At 48.7% G+C, this 23,511-nt stretch overlaps 1 protein-coding gene and 3 long non-coding RNA genes across 6 annotated transcripts in view; 3 read left to right on the forward strand and 1 right to left on the reverse strand.

The window, feature by feature from the left end:
- The window catches only part of LHFPL3 (LHFPL tetraspan subfamily member 3), a 562,047-nt gene that overhangs the window by 44,964 nt on the left and 493,572 nt on the right, over positions 1-23,511 (reverse strand). The window contains exon 3 of one of the 3 annotated variants that reach the window (XM_038562767.1): positions 16,113-16,140. The exons of 1 other annotated variant lie outside the window; for it this stretch is intronic. In XM_038562767.1, the coding sequence (XP_038418695.1) occupies positions 16,124-16,140 (17 nt within the window). In that variant the 3' untranslated portion in view covers positions 16,113-16,123. Of the gene's footprint in view, positions 1-16,092; positions 16,141-23,511 lie in introns of all 3 variants that reach the window. One more of the 3 variants, XM_038562766.1, reaches the window with a different exon arrangement.
- LOC119864180 lies at positions 10,401-12,153 on the forward strand. The gene is made up of 3 exons (XR_005373196.1): positions 10,401-10,708; positions 10,952-11,274; positions 11,833-12,153. It is a non-coding gene; the product is annotated as an uncharacterized LOC119864180 (long non-coding RNA).
- LOC102152655 lies at positions 13,929-16,362 on the forward strand. The gene is made up of 3 exons (XR_005373192.1): positions 13,929-14,781; positions 15,448-16,035; positions 16,214-16,362. It is a non-coding gene; the product is annotated as an uncharacterized LOC102152655 (long non-coding RNA).
- Positions 16,375-20,569, forward strand: LOC111090905. The gene is made up of 2 exons (XR_005373198.1): positions 16,375-17,876; positions 19,651-20,569. It is a non-coding gene; the product is annotated as an uncharacterized LOC111090905 (long non-coding RNA).

Consider the following 23,511-nt stretch of genomic DNA (forward strand, 5'->3'; position numbering starts at 1 on the left):
CGATGTGGGACTCGATCGTGGGACCCCAGGATCACGTCCTGGGCGGGAGGCAGATGCTCAACCGCTGAGCAACCCAGGCATCCAGATCCCATTTGCTTTTCATAGTATTGGTACCCAACGACCTTGCCGTTTAACTAAATCCTTTCTGCCTTTCCTCTCTATAGCTCCTGATTATGACCTCTTTGTGTGGCTGGGTATTTCAAACCATGGTCAAGTCTTTATATTGACCTTTGTTAAATTTCATTCTGTTAGAGTCAACCTGTTAAAATCTTTTGGATGCATACTCTTCATCCAGCTATACAATACTCTGCATTTATTTGACATAATACTGGAAGTCCACACCATAATGGTTAGACAACATAAAGAAGTAAGAGGCACCGAAACTTGTAAGGAAGAAGTAAAACTCTATTTGCAGATGACATAATATTCTATATAGGAAACCTTAAAGACTCTACCAAAAATTCACTAGAACTGATAAAATTCAGTGAAGTCACAGGATACAAAATTAATGTGCAGAAATCTGTTCATTCCGGGATCCCTGGGTGGCGCAGTGGTTTGGCGCCTGCCTTTGGCCCAGGGCGCGATCCTGGAGACCCGGGATCGAATCCCACGTCAGGCTCCCGGTGCATGGAGCCTGCTTCTCCCTCTGCCTGTGTCTCTGCCTCTCTCTCTCTCTCTCTCTCTCTGTGACTATCATAAATAAATAAAAATTAAAAAAAAAAAAAAAGATTCTTGTTTAGAAATCTGTTCATTCCTATACACTAATAAGGAAGCAGCAGAAAGTGAAATTAAGAACACAATCTCATTTACAATTGCACCAAAAATGATAAAATATCTATGAATAAACTTAATCAAAGAGGTAGAAGATCTATACCCTGAAAACTATGACACTGATAAAAGAAATTCAAGATGACACAAAGAAATGGAAAGACATTCCATGCTCATGGATTAGAAGAACAAATATATTTTTTAAAGGATTTTTAAAATTTCCTTATTCATAAGAGACACACAGAGAGAGGCAAAGACATAGGCAGAGGGAGAAGCAGGCTCCCCATGGGGAACCTGATGTGGGCCTTGATCCCAGGATCCAGGATTACATCCTGAGCCAAAGGCAGAAGGTCAACCACTGAGCCACCCAGCCGTCCCAGGAAGAACAAATATTGTTAAAATGTCCATATCACTCAAAGCAATCTACAGATTTAATGCAGTCTCTATCAAAATATCAATAGCATTTTCTACAGAACTAGAACAAACAATCCTAAAATTTGTATGGAATCACAAGGGACCCAGAATAGCCAAAGCAATCTTGGAAAAGAACAACAAAACTGAACGTATCATAGTTCCAGATTTCAAGTTATATTATAGGGCAGTAATAATTAAAACAGTATGGTACTGGCATGAAAATAGACACATAGATCAATGGAATAGAACAGAAAACCCAGATGTAAACCCACAATTACATGATCAGTTAATCTTTGACAAAGGAGGAATGAATATACAACATACAAGGGAAAAGACCGTCTGTTCAACAAATGGTGTTGGACAGCTTCAGGCAAAAGAGTGAGACCCTTTTCTTTCACTATATACAAAAACACACCAAAATTGATTATTGAGGGCAGCCGGGGTGGCTCAGCGGTTTAGCGCCTGCCTTTAGCCTGGGGCATGATCATGGAGACCTAGGATCAAGTCCCATGTCAGGCTCCCTGCATGGAGCCTGCTTCTCCCTCTACCTGTGTCTCTGCCTCTCTCTCTCTCTCTCTCTGTGTGTCTTTCATGAATGGATGAATAAAATCTTAAAAAAATTGATTAATGATCTAAATGTGAGATCTGAAATGATAAAAATCCTTGAAGAGAGTTACAGGCAGTAGTCTCTCTGACGTTGGCCATTGCAACATTTTTCTAGATATGTCTTCTGAGGCAGGGGAAATAAAACCAAAGATAAAGTATTGGGACTACAACAAAATAAAATGTTTCTGCACAGCAAAGGAAACAACCAACACAATTAAAAGACAACCTACTAAATGGGAGAAGATATTTGCAAATGACAAATCCAGTCAAGGGTTAGTATCCAAAATATATAAAGAACTGATACAACTCAATACCCAAAAAACAAATAATCCAATTAAAAATGGTTAGAAGACATGAAGACTTTTCTCCAAAGAAGGCATAGAGATGACCAATAGATACATGAAAAGATGTTCAACATGACTCACCATCAGGGAAATGCAAATCAAGATCACAGTGAGATATCACCTCACACCTGTCAGATTACCCAAAACCAAAAACACAAGAAACAACGAGTGGCTGGCAAGGATGTAGAGACAAAAGAATCCTTGTGCACTGTTGGTGGGAGTGCAGACTGGTGCAGCCACTGTGGAAAACAGTATGGAGTTTCCTCAAAAAGTTAAAAAAAGTACTACCTATTATCCAGGAAACACATTTACCCTAAAATTACAAAACACTAATTCAAAGGGATACATGCACCCCTGTGTTGATTGTAGCATTATTTATAATAGCTAAACTATGGTGGTAGTTCAAATGTCCATGGGAAGGTGAATGGATAAAGAAGAGGTGAGATTATACATATATATATAATATATATATCACCTCTCTCTCTCTATATATATTATATATATATATATATAATCATGGGTAGAGCTAGAGGGTAAAGGGCATAATGCTGAGTGAAATAAGTCAGAGAAGGACAAATACCATTTGATCTCCCTTGTGTGGAATTTCAGAATCAAACCACATAAACAAAGGAAAAGAAGAGAGAGACAAATCAAGAAACAAACTATAGAGAACAAACTGATGGTCATCAGAGTTGGGAGGGGTGGGGGGCCGGGGGAAATAGAGCATGACGACTGAAGAGTTCACTTATCATGATGAAAAAAATCCAAAGTAAAATAAACTGGTTAAAAAAAAAATCATAGGGGGCACCCAGGTGGCTCAGTGGTTGAGCGTCTGCCTTTGGCTCGGGTTGTGATCCCAGCGTCCTAGGATCAAGTCCCACCCTGGGCTCCCTGCTCAGTGGGGAGCCTGCTTCTCCCTCTGCCTCTGCCTCCCTCTCTCTCTGCCTTTCATGAATTAAAAAAAAAAAAAAAAAAATCAGGGGATCCCTGGGTGGCTCAGCGGTTTAGCGCCGCCTTCGGCCAGGGCGTGATTCTGGAGACCCGGGATCAAATCCCACATCAGGTTCCCTGCAGGGAGCCTGCTTCTCCCTCTGCCTGTGTCTCTCATGAATAAATAAATAAAATCTTTTAAAAACAATCATAGAGACAGAAAACAGAATGGTGGTCCCAGGGGCTGGCTAGAGGGATGGGGAGGAGTCTCTGGGGCAGAAAAAGGAGAGAGACAGAGATGAAGGGATAATAAAAAAAGGGTGATGATAAAGAAAAGATTTGAGGTGGACAAGAGGAAATTTGAAGTTGTCACTGGACGAGCTTCATCTTGGCAGAGGGGCTGGAGGGGTCCACCCTGGGTGGAGGTGTTGTTGCAGGCTTGAGCCCAGAGCAGGAGGTTTGGGGCTCCTTGTGGAAGGCAGGTGTGAGGGGCCAGGAAGGATGTGCCCAGCGGCAGGGGATGCTCAGCAGAGGTTAGCTGTACGGAGGTGCAGGTGCGGTAGACGCAGCACTGCCCTCGGGGTCTTTCCCCAGCTATGTGCAGCCACCCAGGAAGGCAGGTGCAGAAAGCAGACAAGAGTGTTGGTGGCAATCCTGAACTGAGGGTTCTCAAGGTGGGGGAAGCAGCTTGGGGTGCTGACAACATCTGAGTGGGGACACTCTCTCTGTCTCCATTTATATTTGGGAGGGGGTCTCTGGAGATAGCCTTGCTTTGGGGGGACAGGGAGGCCTGTGAGTTGTGTTTGCTGTGGGTCTTTGAGCCTGTGGCGGAGTCCCTAGGAGGTCCCCTGCCCCACTGGAGCACCCCTGTATCGTCTGAATGTAAAAGGGGCTGAGGAAAATATGTACAGATTGATTTGTTTGGGTGAAGAACGTCGGCCACGCTCGCTTTCAGGGCAAGTCTGTGGGATCTTCAATACAGTTGGACACAAATTTTCGTGGCAACAGTGAGATATCCTGGATTGTGTTCAGCCTTCGGAGCAGGAGGCAGCCTGGGACGCAGCTAGAATTTACCAACTGATTTCAACTAGACTTTTAACTATCACGGAAGCTGCTGCGTAGTAATGTCTGCAAACCCTGTTTGTCTCCTGCAGAACCTTCAGCTAGAAACCTCTGCTGTCCTAACAGAGCTTTGTGATTAGGGATTACGTGGAGGGGGCCAGTATTGGGAGCCCAGGGCATTTTTTTCCAGCCTCCAGAAAGAAGGAAGAAGAAAAAGACTGACTTTAACACGCTGAAAGGGGTTAAAACATTATAATTCTCCAGATGGCACGACAAAGAGGACTCAGTTCCAAATCTACTGCCCCCAGGAGTGGTTTTGCTTGAGTGAGAAAAGCCCAACTGGCAGAGTTATTCTGACATCCTAAGAATGCCAGGGAGGTGGAGCTACCTTCCCTAGGAGAGTTTTAGAAAGGCAGGCCAGGCAGCTGACGGCCTCAACACTGCTCAAGGACTTTGGGGGGTTCTCAGTTCTAATTCTAGATTTTCTGTGTGACCGAGTGACTTGGTAATGGGGAGCCTCTCGAAGCATACAACTATTTGTCTTGTTTCCCCAGAGCCTGGCCTGTGCACACGCTTCATAGATTTAATATAGAAGGAATCACCAGTGGAATTGAAATGAGGTGGCCACATGGTGGTATAAAATATTCACATCTCATAGTATCACCTCCTGGTTTCTGCCTTATTAGGGAAAGGAGCACCACTCTGACAGCTGGAATGGTGTTGAATCAGAGCCTGCATTCTAGAAGCAGGCTGCTGGGAGGGAATCCCTGCTTCACTGCTTTCTAGTTGAATAGCCTCACGGAGCTATAGTGTCATTATATGCAAAATGGGGACGATATATTTGTGAGGACGAAAAGAGGCAATATAGACAGAGCCCCTGGCACACAACAAAATCACAATAATGCACAGGAGCTGGGAGTCTCTTTGTCGCCAGGATTCCCTTTTTTCCCTAATCCTAGGATTCACTTTTTTTTTTAAATAAAGATTTTTAAAATTTATTTATGAGAGAGAGAGGGAGAGAGAGAGAGGCAGAGATACAGACTGAGGGAGAAGCAGGCTCCCCACAAGGAGCCCAATGTGGGACTCGATCCCGCATCCTAGGATTAGGCCCTGGGCCGAAGGCAGATGCTCAACCGCTGAGCCACCCAGGTGTCCCCCAGTATTCACTTCTCATCCTTGTTCTGCAGCCTGGGGTCTTCCCAACAATGCCAAACATGCAGAATGTTACTGCTCGTAGAGCTGTGAAGGTCACTTAATCTACAGAACCTTGTGCAGTGCCCCGGTCATAAAACATCCTAAAAACCTGCTTACTCAAAGAATGAAGGTTGAAAGACATTTGCTCTCAATTTCTGGGAATTACAAAATGTGCAAATTAGTCTTACTGAGCAAGTGATTTAAAGATTTCCATGTGTGCAATAGAACTGTTGGACACTTAGGTGTTGAGAATACAACAATTCACTGAAATTTATGAAAGTATCTTTAGGTCAGTGGTTCTCAAGTTTGACCACCTAAGAGTTTCTGGATTAACTAAAAAATTCCCAAAGAGTCAGACTCAGAAGATCTGGGAAGAAGGTCTTCTTCAGCATTTTATTTTATATATTTTTTTAAAAAGATTTTATTTATTTGAGAGAGAGACAGCACACAAGCAGGGGGAGGGACAGAGGGAGAGGGAGAAGCAGACTCCCCACCAAGCAAGAGACATGGGGCTTGATCCCAGGACCCTGAGATCAGGAGCTGAGCCGGAGGCCGACTCTTAACTCACAGAGCCACCCAGGAGCCCTGTCACCAATGTTTTAAACCAATCCCCCAGGTAGTTGATGCAACACCTTCAGGCAGCCTAAAGGTCTCTATTGAGAAACTCTAGAAGTTACTTAAAAACGTGATGGCTGCTCATCTAAAAGCAAGAATCTGTTCTTTTACTTTTAGGTGTCCTTTTTTCTCCAATAGGTGAAGGAAGAACAGGATCGAAATTATCTTCAGTCACAGACTGGGCTGGGAGAATTGGATGTCGGGTAAGTCTGGACACGCTTAAAGGATTTGGCATAAAGATCTAGGGTCATTTGGACACACTATATGCCTGGAAATCATCCACAAGGGTCTTGCTTTTGGTTTGTTAAGCTAGGAGCCTATTTATCTGATTCTCAGTCTGACATTTCAGGGGGACTGTATTTTCTCCTTCAGGATTAAGGAAGAAATATTCCGCGGTGCTGTTGTAAATAATCCAAATTCTGGGATACCTGGGTGACTCAGCGGCTGCCTTCAGCCCAGGGCATGATCCTGGAGACCCAGGATCAAGTCCCACATTGGGCTCCCTGCGTTGAGCCTGCTTCTCCCTCTGCCTGTGTCTCTGACTCTCTCTGTGTGTCTCTCATGAATAAATGAATTTTAAAAAAATTTTTGAAAAATAATTTAAAATCTAAGAGAGGTTGATATGAACCACAAGAATCTGACCCAGAGCAGAGTTCCAAGTCCAAGGGGAATGCCTCTAGATCAGCATTCAAAGTCTATTACTAGGAAATAAATGCTAGGTCCATCATTCAGTAGGGTAGAAGTTTCTGTGTATTTCTACGACTTTTCTAAGGAATTAAAGTCTCCCAGAATCTAGACTCCACATTTAACCTCCATTTGAGGTCATCAGTCCGGGCGATCATGATACACACGTGCTACCTGGCACCACTCTCCCCTCCCTACTAATCTGTTGTTGTGAAATGTTGCCTTGAACGGATCTTAAGATTCAATTATTAATCAGAACCAATTTAACAGGCTGTTGATGCCAGGAATGAAAATTTTTTTTTCAATTTGCAAAGCTGGGATAAGCCGATCAAGGAGAATGGTATGATTTCACAGGAAATACATTAAGCTTCCCACGCCTGCCTGAAGAGCTAACCGAAGTTCACAAGAGTGCAAAGAAAGGTGTGTTTGGGTGGATACATTACCAGTGGATGGAAAGTAATTATGAGGAATTTATAAGCTATGGCAACCCCAGTTTACATAAAGTTTTCTTACCCTGGAAGGAAGGGTTGCTATCCTCTCTCTCGTGGATATGAGAAGCTATGAGCTTATTAATCACCCTAGGAGGCGCCAGATTTCAGAAAGGAGGGTGAAAAATGACCTAAGTCATTTGCAATATGCTGGAAACGCAGACTGTTGTGTTGAGTGTGAGGCAACTACATTCTTGAAGAGGGGCTCTCATAATGAATCGATCTCACCATGGAACCTCACGCTGCCCAGGGCATGCACAAGGTCACCTCAAAAGGTGACAGGTGCTCATCCAAATGCAAGAATCTCTTTGTTTTCTTACTTTTACATTTCCTCCTTTATTCTCCTGGTAGATGAACGGATGCTAAGATGGAAATTACCTTTAGTCGTCATAGACTGGCGACTTTTTCTCCCCACAGGATTAGAATTTCACCTCAGGGTGCCTGGGTGGCTCAGTTGGTTAAAGGTCAGCCTTTGGCTCAGGTCATGATCCCAGGGTCCTGGGATCAAGCCCCACATTGGACTCCTTGCTCAGTGGGGGGGCTTGCTTCTCTCTTCTGCCTCTGCCCCTCCTCCCTGCTTGTGCTCACTCTCTCAAATAAAATCTTCCAAAAAAGAAATAAAGAATTTCACCTCTAACACTGTGTAAGAATTAATACGATCATCTCCTAGTCAGGCGAGACTGTGAGGTACAGGCAATCAGCTGCAAAATTTGCAGGCCTAAGGCTAGATGAAAATTGTTCAGAAAGCCGGAAGCAGTGCCATTAAAGCTATTATAATACGAAGCTTTTCCCTTTTTTTTTTTTGTGGGCTCTCTCTTGCCTTGTCATGGCATTTGTTTGCATTTATTCTTTTTTCAAAAGATTTTATTCATATACTTGGAACAGAGAAAGAGCACGAGCATGAGCAGGGGGAGAAGGGAGCAGAGGGAGAGGGAGAAGCAGGCTCCTCACTGAACAGAGAGCCCCATGCAGGGCTCGATCCCAGGACCTTGGGATCTTGACCTGAGCCAGAGGCAGATGCTTAACCGACTGAGCCACTCAGGTGCCTCAACCTTTTCTTTTTCTTATTGGAAAATACATAGAACATAAAATTTGCCCTCTTAACCTTTTTTAGATTTGTACATTACATGCACATTTTGCACATTTTTAAACGGACAGGTTAGTGGTATTAAATATGTTCACACTGTTGTGCAACCACCACTAGTCACGGTGTATTTTATTTGCTATTTAATGTCCTTCTGGGTACATAAAGTTAAAACTTGTAATTATTAGCATGAATTTTATTCGTTTTTACATTGTGCCGTGCTAGTTTTAATGTAAATGTCAGAGCATTTAGCTCATTTGTGTAATCACTGAGATCACACAGTTTGTATTTAGTCTCTGGAGGATGCCTTGAACTGGCTGGAAAATACCAACACAGATTCAGGAAGACTGGGAAGGAAGAGAGGGTTCCCCGGGTGTAGAGCGGGCTCCAGGGGGCTGGCTGGGAGCCCCTCGCTGTGTCCCCACGCGGGCCTGATGGCTGCTGGCATTCCCCCTCCCATCGGTTGATGGACCCACACAGCTGGCCTGAAGCGGGTCCTGGGGAACCTCTCCTTCTCACTGGTGGTATCCCCAACCAAGGGTGCTGCCTACACCCCAGGGTACTGCAATCTCAGTACTCGGTAACGGGATCGGGAGTGGGCCGTAGGTTCATCCCTTACGGAGTTGTGGCCTCCTGCCCGACGTCCACCACACAGAGGCTGCACTGCCACCCCGGCCCGGGGCCACCAGCACCGCGCTCCGCCCTAAGACGCTGCGGAACAGGTGCACCCAGCCCGCTTCGTCCCCACTTGTGCCAGGCCCTTCCTGGGGCAGAAGGTGCCAGGGGGTCACTGGGCAGGCCCAGGTGCCAGGGGACAGGTGGAAGAAAGGCCCTCCCCCTCCCACCAGGGACAGGGGACAGGCGTGGGGAGGAGGAGCAGGACGCCGAGCAATTTCCGAGCCTCCCCACACCCCCGCATGCCCTGAACTCCCGCTGCCCCTCGGGCCCCAGGGCTCCCGCTGCCCCCTCACATGCCCCAGGGCTCCTGCTGCCCCCTCAGACCCCAGGGCTCCCGCTGCCCCCTCGGACCCCAGGGCTCCCGCTGCCCCCTCGGACCCCGGGGCTCCCGCTGCCCCTCAGACCCCAGGGGCTCCCGCTGCCCCCCAGACTCCGGGGCTCCCGCTGCCCCCTCAGACCCCAGGGGCTCCCGCTGCCCCTCGGACCCCGGGGCTCCCGCTGCCCCCTCAGACTCCGGGGCTCCCGCTGCCCCCTCAGACTCCGGGGCTCCCGCTGCCCCCTCAGACCCCGGGGCTCCCGCTGCCCCCCAGACTCCGGGGCTCCCGCTGCCCCTCAGACTCCGGGGCTCCCGCTGCCCCCTCAGACCCCGGGGCTCCCGCTGCCCCCTCAGACTCCGGGGCTCCCGCTGCCCCCTCAGACTCCGGGGCTCCCGCTGCCCCCTCGGACCCCGGGGCTCCCGCTGCCCCTCAGACCCCAGGGGCTCCCGCTGCCCCTCAGACTCCGGGGCTCCTGCTGCCCCCTCGGACCCCGGGGCTCCCGCTGCCCCTCAGACCCCAGGGGCTCCCGCTGCCCCTCAGACTCCGGGGCTCCTGCTGCCCCCTCGGACCCCGGGGCTCCCGCTGCCCCCTCAGACCCCAGGGGCTCCCGCTGCCCCTCAGACTCCGGGGCTCCCGCCGCCCCCTCACATGCCCCGAGCTCCCGCTGCCCCCCGGGGCTCCACAGAAAGCACAGCTCCAGGCCCGGGGGGAAGCCCAAGCTCGGGCCCTGCGGGGCCACACTGGTCGGCCCTCCCGGCGCAGGCCCGGGTGCAGGGGCGAAGAGCAAGGGAGGCCGAGGAACGGCAGCGCCCCGTGAGCCAGGCCAGCCCCCGCCCAGCAGGGTGGCTCGTCACCCGCCCAGCTCCCCGTCAAGAGAGGGTGTGTTCCTTGGGCAAAGCCTTCTCTTCTCCTAGGACTGCCCGCGGTCCCCCCCCCCGCCCCCCGCCGCGGGCTGCCCTCCTCTGGACACACAAGCCCGCCTGTGGGCTCCTCTCGGGCCTTCCTCGCAGCCCTGCCCTTGCAGCTTCTCCCTGTCAGGGGCGCGGGGAGATCTGCCGTTAACCGCGCTTGACAGCAGGGGAAGGACGCGCGGGGCGCGGCGCTTAGTGGGGAGGCCCTCGGGCCCCTGAGGGGTGGGCGCCCTTCCCGGGGCTGAGGGAGGCCGACGCGGGGAGCTAACGGAAGGGGAAGGCTGCGGAAGGCCCCAGGGCCCGCCGGCGGAGCTGGGCTGAGGCCGCGAGCCGGACACTTCGCTCGCAGGGCGCTTCAGGCCAGCGCCCCTGCGTTTCCGGGGTGACCGGTGCGGAGGTCACGTGAGCCAAGGGCGCTCCTCGCCCCTTTCTTCCCGACCGAGTATAATGAAACCGCCTCCTGCGCCCTGCTGGGAAAGCGCCCCCAGGGCTCCGGCTGCTCAGGCAGGGAGAAGGGCGCCGGCTATTGGGCAGGCCCGCGGGGGTGGCAGCTCCTCGCCGAGCCGGCCCTCCCCGCACCCGGAGCGGCCTGGGGCCCTGGGGGCTCAGTGGGGTAAGTGTCTGCCTTGGGCCCAGGTCATGACCCCAGGGTGGGGCCGGCCCCGAATCAGGCTCCCTGCTCGGCGTGGAGTCTGCTTCTGCCTCTCCCTCTGCCCTTGGCCCGTGCTCGCTCTCTCTGTCTCTCAAATAAATAAAATCTTAAAAAAAAAAAAAAAAAAAAAGAAAGAAAGAAAGAAAAAGAAGCCGCAGGCTTCCTCTTCTTCCCATTTTCTCAGTAATTAACATCACTTTCCAGAGAAAAGACTTCACTTTTGGATTAGGATCCAGATTCCACGGAGATTCTCCTCACGGTCGCAGGGAAAACGAAGTCCTCAGGGGAACAGCCCGGACGCCCCGGCGTTCTCCGCACCGTCCTGAGGCCTCTCACCACCAGCAAGACGCGAGAACGATCCTTGTCTCTAATTGAAAGGAGGAAGCGGCCCTGGGCCAGGCAGATGACCCTGCTCGTCCTGGAGCAGAATTTCTCAAAAACGGCGGCCTGTGGATCGTCCACATCGGAATTGCGTGGAACCACGGTTTAAAATCCGGTTTCTGCACCCCGCTCCGGGGCCACTGCAGGTCTGTGGGGAGGGGTCGGAATGTACGTTTTCAATAAGCCGAGGGGCGCGGTCCGGGGCGTGTTGGCCTGCGTCCGTGCCTGAGGCGGCTCTCAAGGCTGAGGGGGCCTCAGGATCACCTGGAGACGGGCGGGCCCCATCGCCAGAATTTTGGGTGCAGCGGGCCTGGGGGGGGGGACCCAGAGCCTGCCTTTCTTCTGAGTCCCTGGGTGATGGCGACGGCTGCTGGTCGGGGGGGCCCCACCTGGAGAACGCCGCGGGGTTAGGACGATGGAAACAATTTCGCTTTGTGTCGTCAGAGGTAACCCACTTGCTGTTCTCAGGAGGCCCTGAGGATGGCGCGCGGGAGGCGGAGGGGCTGGAGGGCCTGTCTGTCCGCTGGGGGCCGCGGGCCTGCTGGCCCCCAAGCCAAGCTGGTCTACGCAGAAAGGCCCTCGGGGAGCACACGGTGGGGGGGGGGGGGGGGGGCGAGTGCGTGGCTCAGGCTTCTGGTGGCTGGCTCCTCAGACTCAGGGATTCAGGCCGGTTTAGGTAAAAAGGGGGTTACGGGTCGTCCTAGGGCAAGATGTGAAGGATCGTCCGGCACTTCCAGAAGGTCCCAGAACTGAACTGGAATATCCGCAGCACAGAGGAGAGCTGGGATCTCATCACATTGGCTGCCAGCCGGACTGCGCACACGACAGGCCACCAGCCCTCCAGGCTGCCGCTTCAGGGGTCACAGACGCTGCCCCTAGTCCGCATCTATGCAGGGTCTCAGGCCGCCGCCGCCGCGCCCCGCCGGCACCTGCAGTTACCGACACGGCCACCAGAGGGCCCAGCAGGACCACGATTATCTTCCGAAGCCCCGACGGCGCCTCCCGGGCCCCGTGCGCCCCGCAAAGGGGAGAGTAACGGGGTGGGGGGTGGGGGGGGTGGGGCTCACGCCCTTGCCTGCCTGTCCCGCAGCCTCAGTGTGACCACGGGCCTCGCGGGGCTGCGCAACAAGGCCATTTTCCTCTTCAAACTGCGCTGATGGTTGTCACTGGAGAAGGGATGGGACTGCTGGGCGAGGATGTGCTTGCCAGGAAGGGGTCTGCAGGCCCTCAGCATAATTTCCAACAGCTGCTCCCCGCAATGGACCTGGTGGATCGACATTTTTCAATCTACTTCGTGGTACCGCGCAAATGCCAGAGTCCTCTGGCACAGGGGTGCCTGGGTGGCTCAGTGCTTGAGCCTGGCCTCGGCTCAGGGCCTCATCCCAGGGTCCTGGGTTCGAGTCCCGCTTGGGGCTCCCCTCAGAAAGCCTGCTTCTCCCTCTGCCTGTGTCTCTGCCTCTCTCTGTGTGTCTCATGAATAAATAAAATCTTTAGGGGGGAAAAACAGAGTCCTCTGGCACAACCTTTCCAGCCAGATTTGCCCTCTAAAGTCCCAGCTCCACCAAAATCTCGGAGCTGAAATTCTATCCCAGTGATACTTTCTGAGGTCACAGCTTTTTTGCAGGGCTATGTTTTGTCCGGAGGCATTAGAAGGTAGGAAGTAGGAGGCAAGTATCCCCCTCCGTGATGTTTCCCTCCCTGCTATATCCTGGCCTGCTCTTTCCACTCAACTCTGAATCAGGGGAAGCTCCAAGGAAATGGCTGCAGACCAGACGGGCTACTTTGAAAAAAGATGCACATTGAGCTAAACTTGATATACGGAAACCAGTGTGGGCCAGATTGTTAAATCGAGTAATGATTCTCTGCTCCAAAAATAAGATTCATCATAAAAGTGTCACAGATTTACCATGGAAAAGGAAAGCCCTGTGAAAATGACATTGCGAGTTTAATATCTGCATTTCTGTAATTTAAAAACATTATTTAGTTTTATTTTTTTCTTGACTAGCTCTGGTCTTTAATATCGAGTGTCCAAGATGTGATGGTGGGTAAGTGTCCATGATGACATCAGACAGATTTGGATTCCAATCCTGTCTGCCCCTTACTAGCTCCAGGATCTTAGGCAAAATGATGAACTTCTCTGTAACAGAGCTGAGTATCCCCATCTGTAGATAAGGGTACTGATTTGTCCCCTGGCTCATGAAATTGTTATAGTTGGTTTAAAGAGTGGGTAAATTTTCTGCTTGTGTTTTTTTTTTTTTTTAAGATTTTATTTATTTATTCATGAGAGACACCCAGAGAGAGGCAGAGACATCGGCAGAGGGAGAAGCAGGCTCCCTGGCGGGAGCCCGATGCAGGACTCCATCCCAGGACCCCAGGATCACGACCTGAGCCAAAGGCAGACACTCAACCACTGAGCCACCCAGGTGCCTTCTGCTTGTGGCTTTTTAAAAATTAACACATATAAGGTACAAAAAATAATAACAAATAATTGTGTTTAAAAAGTAGAAAATTAATAGCACCTTAGAAACCATTCATTCATGAGAGGCACAGAGAGAGAGGCAGAGACATAGGCAGAGGGAGAAGCAGGTTCCCTGTGGGGAGCCTGATGTGGGACTTGATCCCAGGACCCTGGGATCACATCCTGAGCCAAAGGCAGATGCTGAACCACTGAGCCACCCGGGTGTCCCTGTTGGGTTTTATTTTTTTTATTTTTTTAAAATTTAAAAAATTTTTTTAAATAAATTATTTATTTATTTATGATAGTCACACAGAGAGAGGGAGAGAGAGGCAGAGACACAGGCAGAGGGAGAAGCAGGCTCCATGCACCGGGAGCCCGACGTGGGATTCGATCCCGGGTCTCCAGGATCATGCCCTGGGCCAAAGGCAGGCGCCAAACCACTGTGCCACCCAGGGATCCCTCCCTGTTGGGTTTTAAATTATTCTTGGATTGCCTCAGAGACTTCCCCGGCCCTGTCAACCCAGGAAGCAATATACTGAAAAGAGAAAATGTAACCTTGTTCACATACTGAGCCTGGTGTCTTGTGACGGAGAAAAGAAGACATGAGCCACAGAGCCCCAAAGTGCAGAAATCGGACATGAGCAAGTGTGGAGTTCGCCGTGCCCACCTCGGTTTCAGGGGCCCGCGTGAGGAGGGAAGGCTACTTGCTTCTCACCTACACCTTCTCCCTCCTGCCCGTGTCCACCTTCAGTTCCTAACAGACTCCCGGGGCTCTTGGTCCAGTTTGTACAGCCCGACTAGAAGTTTTTCCATAATTCTGCAGTGCGAAATGAATACGGCGGGGAGGACCCCGCGTGAAAGCAACTGGAGGTTCACGAGCAAAGTTAGCGTCACATACTTGCTGTAATCAGCTCCTCTTATACTCGTGTTACAGGCGAGGAGCCCGAGGTCCAGAGAGGCCCAGTAGCTCTGCCAAGCTCACCCAGATGTTTATGGCACAGCCAGGACTGGGACCCCAGTGTTTTCTTGGGATGTTGGTTCCTTCACTCTCCTTCACTTCTAAATACAAAAGCTCTCCTGGCTGTGTGTGGGGGGGCCTCTCCCAGAGAGAAACAAGCTGGGATAATACACACTGAGAAGATCTACGATGCCAACAGGAGGGTCGAGTTTCAGTCGGGCCTCTGTCCCGTCCTGGGTAAGTTACTTTCCCTCCCAGTCATCTTCTGTGAGTTAAGGGGTTTGGAGTGAAGGACCCAAGGACCCGTCAGCTCGAAATGGTAGGTTGGGGTCTCAACACTGAGCACACACATCTCATGAGAGCCCCTTCAATTTCAAGTTCTTATCACCTCTGACAGCCAACTTGGAAAATGTCCTTCTAATCCCCCCTGAACACACACTTGAGATTTCAGTGAGACTGAGGACAAAGACTGATTCAACCCTGAAGTTGTCGGCAGGTGGAGAAGGCTGTACAGTAAGCCAGGGTCATTTTTTTAAATAAAGATTTTATGTATTTATTCATGAGAGACACACACAGAGAGAGGCAGAGACACAGGCCGAGGGAGAAGCAGGCTCCCTGCAGGAAGCCTGATGTGGGACTCGATCCCAGGTCTCCAGGATCATGCCCTGAGCCGAAGGCAGACACTTAACCACAGAGCCACCCAGGTGCCCCAGACAGGTTCATATTATAAATTCCTCCTCCCCAATTTATTAATTCTGGAAGTCTGGTTGATCACATATTAGAATCACTCAAAGTGGAAATACAGTTTATGTGGAGTCAAGGAACACCAAAAGTGACTGTGTGTGTATGTGAACGATGAAGGGCCCATTATTTGACTTAAAAACCATATCCTTTCTCCTTCAGGATTACACATTTCATAGAAGTATGTGTCTCCACTGTATACGTATGTACAGAGAGGAATCCTAAGTAAACGAGAAGATTACCACTTCTCTCCATGGCTCATTTCAGCCACATGGCACAGTGGCATTTATTTTCATAGCTTTGACTCCTAAAGAGGCTCACAGGACAACGAGCTGTTTAAGGGGGGTGGCCCCAGAAGAACACGGCACAGCACAGGTGTGCTATTGGTGGCCACGACCAGTGTGGAGAAGCCCACAGACCCGTTTCCACACTGGGAAGGAGTGCGTCCCTGCGAGAATGAGGCCACATGCCTCCATCCTGAGAGCCAACAGTCAGGGCTCATTGTCAGAGAACAGTAACCAAGCGCATTCCCCAGGAGCCCCCAGCTCCTTCCTGGGCAGGTGCCAGGCTCACAGCTGCAAGGGCTCTGGCTCTAACTGGGGCCGGCGATTGTGGGAGAGAGAAGCACGAATGTAAAACCAGGAACAAGACACGCGATCTAGGGCTTAAAAGCGACCGTGCATGCGGCCCAAGCGCCAAGCGGCGAAAGCGGGAGTCAGAGGCGAGCAGCGGAGAGAACATGCGGGAACGGTAGGCAGAAGCGCACAAAACACAGCCGGACCCACAAGGAGCCATGCTCACACTTACATGGCGTGCTCTCACACTACCTTGGTTTGCTTTAAGCATTTCCATCGTCTGAGAGTTTGGGAGGGAAAAACAGAATGGTTAAAGGTAAATTACATTAAGAGTTTGCACTTGTTTGTTAAAGGTCAAAAACAGCAGTGTCATTCCTGGCCATCCCAGTCACGGTGTGCACAAAGACACGCGTGGTGATCCGCCGTGATGAAAGGCACAGGTCTGGGAGCCAGACTGTGGTTTCATACCTCGCTTCTGCCGCTCGCTGGTTGTGTGACCCTGGCAAGTATCTTATCTTTCCACACCTCAGCCTCCTCATCTGTAAAATGGGTCTAACAGAGGGGCACTTACCTCGTAAGGCGGTGGTGAGGATGGCATGAATTAATACACGTGAAATACCTGGACCAGTCCTACCCACCACTAAGCATCATCTAAGTCTCAGATGTCACTGTTACCACTAGTTTTACCCTTGGCTTCCTCAGGCAATACCACCCAGATTAGCCAGTCAAACGTTTATGGAAGGCCAAGGACTCAGAGATTTTGAGATGCTCAGTAAGAAAAAACAATAGAAACAAATCAAAGCAAGCATTCAGGAGAAATAGACAAAGTGAGAAGTGTACAGGTTGGGCAATAATTTCATGTGTTGCAATAATTCTTTGAGGACATAATTTCAAATTCCAAAGCAATTCAGAGTAGCTTTTAAAGAAAGATAAATAAAAATCAATCACATTCACACAGATCAATTAGAACCCCGAGGCCTGGTTCATTTTGGACAATTCAAGGCTATGTTTACATCATCAGGGATTACCTTTGCCCTGATGGTGTCTTGTGTTTTCTAACTGGCCTCCATCCAGTGAATTGCTTAAAGGCACCAGCACAGGGGCGGGAGGGTCATGAGTACCAAGTGGTTTACACCAAGTCATGTAGGAGGACAGACCTCATTCCTCTGTTCCTTCCTAGAGCCATTCCATCGGCTCCCAGCTCCCTTGGCAGGATACTGTGGTCATGGGGGCAAGAATGGGACTCTGGTGCTCTTCCTGCTTCCTTCTTTTGGTTGCTACCTATGGCACTTCTTATTCATCACTGGCCTGAGAAAGTTTCCCAGATGGAGGCTTCAGGTTTCTCCTTTGTTACTCTAAGTTTTCCCACTCTTGCAAAGACGCGGGGGGACTGTGTTGGCTCTCTTTGGAACGTGAGTATCTAGATGAAGCAACTTGGTTCCTACAGTTGGGTGAGTGGATGCTAAATCTTTCCAAGGAAACATTAAAAGTAACGTTGGAAGTCTTCAGCTGGTAGAGTACAGAAGGAACAAATGGCAAGGAACAGGCCAGCATCTGTTTCCCCTAATCGACCTTTGCCAGAAAGTAGGAGTCACAGGCTGCCCCTGAAGGAGGACACTTACTCCCTAAAGCACAGATGCCACCATGGTGTTCAGCTTCCAGCTACGTGCAGGGTGTGTGTGTGTGTGTGTGCGTGTGTGCGCGCGCACACATGTATATTGGTGGCGCCCAACCATGGATGGGTGTGTTCTGAGAAGGCCCCTGCTTTAAGCAGAGTTTTAACCTGGGTAATATATATATATATATATATTTAAAGATTTTATTTATTCACTTGATGCAGAGAGAGAGCACAAGCAGGAGCAGAAGGAGAGGGAGAAGCAGGCTCCCCGCCAAACAGAGAGCTTGACATGGGGCTGGATCCCAGGACCCTGGGATCATGACCTGAGCCAAAGACAGACCCTCAACCAACTGAGCCGCCCAGGTGCCCCAACCTGGATAATATTCTTACGTGCAAAGGTACCCCGGAGTTGAACTGTCCAACTGCCAGTTGGGCTGCAGGCTTGTAAGGGCTGGGTCTGGGCTGTCCTGTGTCAGGCAGCCTCTCACCCTGTCAAGCACAGCATGCCCCCCATGGCAGGAGTGGGTTAGGGCTGCCAGGGATTGCAGCTTCATCTTCATTTGGGAGGGAAGCTGGCTTTTTAAAGACACAGTCTGAGATCTTTCCCAATCACAGGTACTGGTTTCAGGGACACAGATTACAGGTCCTGGGCTCTAGAACACAGAGAGACACCTTGATTTGTCCAATATCTTTTTGAAGGGATGCAATTTATGTCATCAGAATGTTGCTTGGGCAAAAGTGCAAATGGGAGAAAGGGGCAGAGGATATTTAGAGAAGCAAAGAGGTTTCCAACCAGGAAAAGTAGACCTAATGAATTGATGTTTGCAGAAATGGAGACATTTAAACAGAATTATTAAGCAATTAGCCAAATTATAACTGGGATGGGAAACACAAGATGATCTCAAAGGGAATCATTTCAAACAAGTCATTCTTTTGCACTGGAAGGCTTTCATTCTATGCTGTCTGGAAGGTCATTATTTTAGCAGAAGAGATAGAGGCAGTTATGTTTTCTGGTTGATGGGACAAGCAATGTCATGTTTTCAGGAGGATCAGGGAGCCCATCAGGCCACAGGGCCATATCTGGAAGGCTGGAGCCCTGGATGGAGTGAAGCTGGCTGTGGCACCAGCGTCCTGTAGTGTGAGCTTTTTAGTACGGTCCAATGGCAGTAGCTTCTAAGCACTACTCTGGGCTGCAAGGTCCCATCCTCATCAAGGAAGAGCAGACAGACCCAGGCATCAGGCTAAGCTTTAGTGGGTAGCCCACATAGGAAGAAGGCCAAAAGAATGGGTTCTATCACTGACTGAACGGCTGATGCCAGCGTCATTTTTGGAGCATTCAGATGTTCTAAGCTCTGCTTTAGCTATACACTCAGGTCTCAAGGCAAACTTCTTCTGGGTCCCTCTGACCCCTGAGAGTTATCCCCTGGACCACAGGTATCATGTTCCAATCAAGGCCTAAGCCATGGGACACACTTCCATCGACAGGGAGAGGACTTCGCAAAGAAAAGGAATCGCATTACCCCTCCTGAAAAGTGGGTCATGGACATGTGTGTGCAACAGCTCTTCTCTGCTACAGACACGTCTTGTACCATCCCTGCTCCTACTGGACACTGCTGACTGTTTAGAAGGCTCACCAAATACATCAGTCACTCTTACAGCAGTAGATCAACTAACAGCCTGAGAGTCTACTCATTAAATAATTTTTTCTATAATACTCAAAACACAGAAGCGACATAGCCTTTATGCTTCCCCTTGATTTACTCACACTTGAGTGAACAGCTGTCTCGTTCATTAGAAACTTTATAAAAACCCCAAATGTCCCTCTGAGTGAGTATTTCTTTTATATCTGGGTGATTTGCACTAAGCCCTGGGAGTCCGGGTTCGATAGTTTAATTTCCCACTTCCCAGGTGGTAGCAGATAATAGGTGGAACGCTGAGTGTTGACTGATTTCCCTTCAAATGCATCGCCTCCTGGGCCTTTAGTGTTCAGTGGCAGAGGGTAGCAATGAAAAGAACAGATATGAAACAGAGTCCTAGTGAAAATGATTTTTAGTTGAGAGGCCTTTCAGAGGAGAAATGCAAGATGGCACTGTAATTTATTGTTGGAATCAGAAATCTAGGCTGGATATGACCTTGGTAATTAATGACCCCGTCTGCTGCTTTGTTTTATAGATAAGGATATGAGGCCCCGAGAGGACAAGTGTCCCAGCCTGCTGGAGAGTCAGGGTTATTGGTGGACCCCCTGACTCATGATCCAAGACTACTGCACCGTGCTGCTCCCCAGTTGCAAGAGAAGAACATGATTTTCTAAGCAATGACATCCATTAGGAGTAAAATATGAGCATTATGTGCAGCCTGCCCTGCTGAGTTTAGAAAGGTTTAATCTCTTCACAAGCTAAGGGCAAAGTTAGTTAGGAAGCTACTTTAATTCTCCCAATAAGATAATCAAATGGTGTATATGGTCTGCCTTTAGGTCACTGATCCCCAAAGCTGAATAAACTATGGACCCCTTTAAAGGAAAATAATCCTCAAAGACCTATGGTATACTTCCTTAGCCAGCACTGGAGAATAATTTTTAAAAAATATTTATTCATTTATTTGAGAGAGAAAGATAGCGAGCAAGAGAGAGAGAGAGCACGACCAGGGGGAGAGAGGGAGAAGCTCCCTCCGTCAAGCAGGGAGCCCATGATGGGGCTCAATCCCAGAACCCCGGGACCACGACCTGAATCAAAGGCAGACACCTAATCAACCGAGTCACCCAGGCACCCTGAGAAACATTTTCTTAAGAAAGCTAAAATCTCATTCTTTGAACATGAGTTTCAACTGAGAACTGTCACTGATAAAGGACATTTGGTAAAATGAAAGCATCAAACTTAAACATCCTTCCTAACCCCTGTGACCCCCACCTCCTCGCAAGAATATGTCCCTGAAATTCAACTTGAGAAACACTGTTCTAGCTCAGAACTCATCTCTTGTTCTCTTCTCTGGACCCATTAACGAACTCCTTTCCAGTTTGTTCCTATCCACCTTTGCTCCTGGGATAGCTACCTTTTGTACAGAATGGATTAAAACGATATTTATTTATTTAGTTCACAATTTTGCAATGGGGCCTGTGTGTCCTATTACCTTGTCACCTGATCTCTCTCCGGAATCCTGGGTCCTCTGTGATTTTCTTTCTTTCTTTCCTTTTTTCTTTCTTTCTTTCTTTCTTTCTTTCTTTCTTTCTTTCTTTCTTTCTTTCTTTCTTTCTTTCTTTCTTTCTTTCTTTCTTCTTTCTTTCTTTCTTTCTTTCTTTCTTTCTTTCTTTCTTTTCTTTTTTAAGATTTTATTTATTTATTTATGAGAGACATAGAGAGAGAGAGAGAGGCAGAGGCACAGGCAGAGGGAGAAGCAGGCTCCCTGCAGGGAGCCTGATGTAGGACTCTATCCCGTGACCCCAGGATCACACCCTGGGCCAAAGGCAAGCACTCAACTGCTGAGCCACCCAGGCGTCCTGTCTGGGATTTTCTTAATCTTTGCTTTAGATGAAAATCCAGCCCAATCCTGCCTTGGCAGAACAGTATTTTTTTTTTACTGGAAATGCTAGTTTTGTAGAAAGAAGGAGCTAGAGGTCTGCAGTCTGACGTCCACTGGCCATCAGCCACTGTCTGGATTTCAGGAATGAAGTTCCACCAGTTAAAATGCACTTTAAACACCTCAGCTGGCCGTGTATGGTAGTTAAGTTCTGTGTTTTACAATCTTGCCAATTTAACATTGCCATCCTGTCCTCCCTCTGGGGTGACAGGTGGCTAAAAACACATTTAGATTTTCCTCTGAGGGGGACTTACTCTCTCCTTGACAGGCTCTCTCTGCTCCATGTCTCACAGACGACTAAGAATTTGCCAGGGACCTCCCCTTGGGAATGTCTCTTCAGGCCTACCTGCTTTCATCTACTCCTGGGTCAGAATTCACTTCATTAAGAATTCATTTCCCAGCGGTGAATGTAAGCATGCTAGAATTTCTTCCTGGCTCTTACAGTTGTTATTGTTTTTATCTTGGATTTTATGGAAAGCAACTTAAAAAAAATAGGATGGGTCTCAGTTCTGCATAATTGTGGTTAAAAAAAAAAGAAAGGCTGTTTCTTCATACTCACACATTCCAATACGGTAGCCACTAGACACACGTGACTATTGAAATTTAATTAAAATGAAATTCAATTAAAAATCTAGTTCCTCAGTCTCTTCAGCCACATTTTAAGGGCTCAAAAGCCACATGTGTCTGGGGTACTTACTGGATAGAGCTGACACAGAATATTTTCATCATTGTTCTTTGGCACAGTGGTGCGCTAAAAACATTTATTATGCATTAATAAAATTTGAATGCAAGATGCGTACGAGGCTCTAGAAGTCAGATTCTGAAAAAGATACAATGAAACATAAATATGTAAGACAACTTCAGTCAAAACCCGTCTGTAAAATGTTGAGAGTTATTTAATAAACAATACAGTTGGAAGTCTGGGTGTCTTTATGTTCAAGTCACACAAAGCCTCATCATTTAATTTAGATTCTAAGAAGATCAGCCTTTATTTAAATGAAAAGACAGAACTGACTTTTACTAAATGGAGTTTGTGTGTGTGTGTGTGTGAGGTTGGGGTGGTGGACATGCATGGATAGACCTATCAGAAGCATCTGGAAACCTGTGTCATACTAGACATTTTCTCCCCTATCCAGGTAAGACTAGGATTTTTTTTTTTTTTTTTTTTTTGGCGGTGGAAGGTGCTACAGGTGGAACTTTTAATTTGAAAAAGCTCAAGTGGAGTTTTCTCCATCCCAGCCCTCTAGTTGGGAACCGCTGCTCCCCCAAATGGCTAAACTGTGCAGAACGGCTAGGACCCTTTATGTACTTTATTTTTATTTATTTATTTATTTAAAATTTTTATTTATTTATGATAGTCACAGAGAGAGAGAGAGAGGCAGAGACATAGGCAGAGGGAGAAGCAGGCTCCATGCACCGGGAGCCCGACGTGGGATTCGATCCCGGGTCTCCAGGATCGTGCCCTGGGCCAAAGGCAGGCGCTAAACCGCTGCGCCACCCAGGGATCCCTATTTTTATTTTTTTTAAAGATTTTATTTATTTATTCATGAGAGACCAGAGAGAGAGAGAGAGAGAGAGAGAGAGAGAGGCAGACACACTGACAGAGGAGAAGCAGGTTCCATGCAGGGAGCCTGACACGGGACTCAATCCTGGGTCTCCAGGATCACATCCTGGGCTGAAGGCGGCACTAAATCGCTGAGCCACCTGGGCTGCTCCCTTTATGTACTTTAAATACCTAAGTCCTATATAACTTATGTTAGAATTCTCTAGAGAAGCTGAGCCAATAGGACATATTGGAAATATATTTTCCTGGAGAACCAGGAAAGCCAGTGGTATAATTTGGCCCCAGTTCAAATGTCTGAGAACAAGGGGAGCTGATGGTATAAGACTCAGTCTGAGTTGGAAAGTTCGAGAAATAGGAGTGCTGATGGCACATGTGAGGGGTAAGAAGAGGTGGACACCCTGCCTCAAGTGAGAGAGCAAATTCACCCTTTGACTTTTTGTCTATTCAGACACTCAGTAGAACACCCACTTGCATTGCTGTGGATGGTCTTTTTTACTCAGTCTATTCTATTCTGGAAATAGGCTCACAGATACACCCAGAAAAAATGTCTTCCTAGCTACCTGGGCATGCCTTAGCCCATTCAAGTTGATTCATAAAATTAATCATCACATGGGTTAGGTTGTGATCACAGGATCTCAACCTGTGTCTCATGGGAAACTCTGCACAAACTCTAAGTAGAGTGGGTATGCCTCTGGTTATATTACCTCTCCGAAGCAGCATGGGTAAATGCTGAAGGCAAGTTAGCAGAGCATTAAACATTTATGCATTCAAGGATGACTTATTGAGCATCGAGTAATATCTGCCCAATTCCTTGATGTATTATTGTGGAAATATATGTATTATTGTGGAGTATAGCAAAATAAGTAAGTATGATGCTCGAGTGTGGCATTGAGTGA

Source organism: Canis lupus, chromosome 18 (genome assembly GCF_011100685.1).
Source record: "Canis lupus familiaris isolate Mischka breed German Shepherd chromosome 18, alternate assembly UU_Cfam_GSD_1.0, whole genome shotgun sequence".
In the NCBI taxonomy this organism is placed as follows: Eukaryota; Metazoa; Chordata; class Mammalia; order Carnivora; family Canidae; genus Canis; species Canis lupus.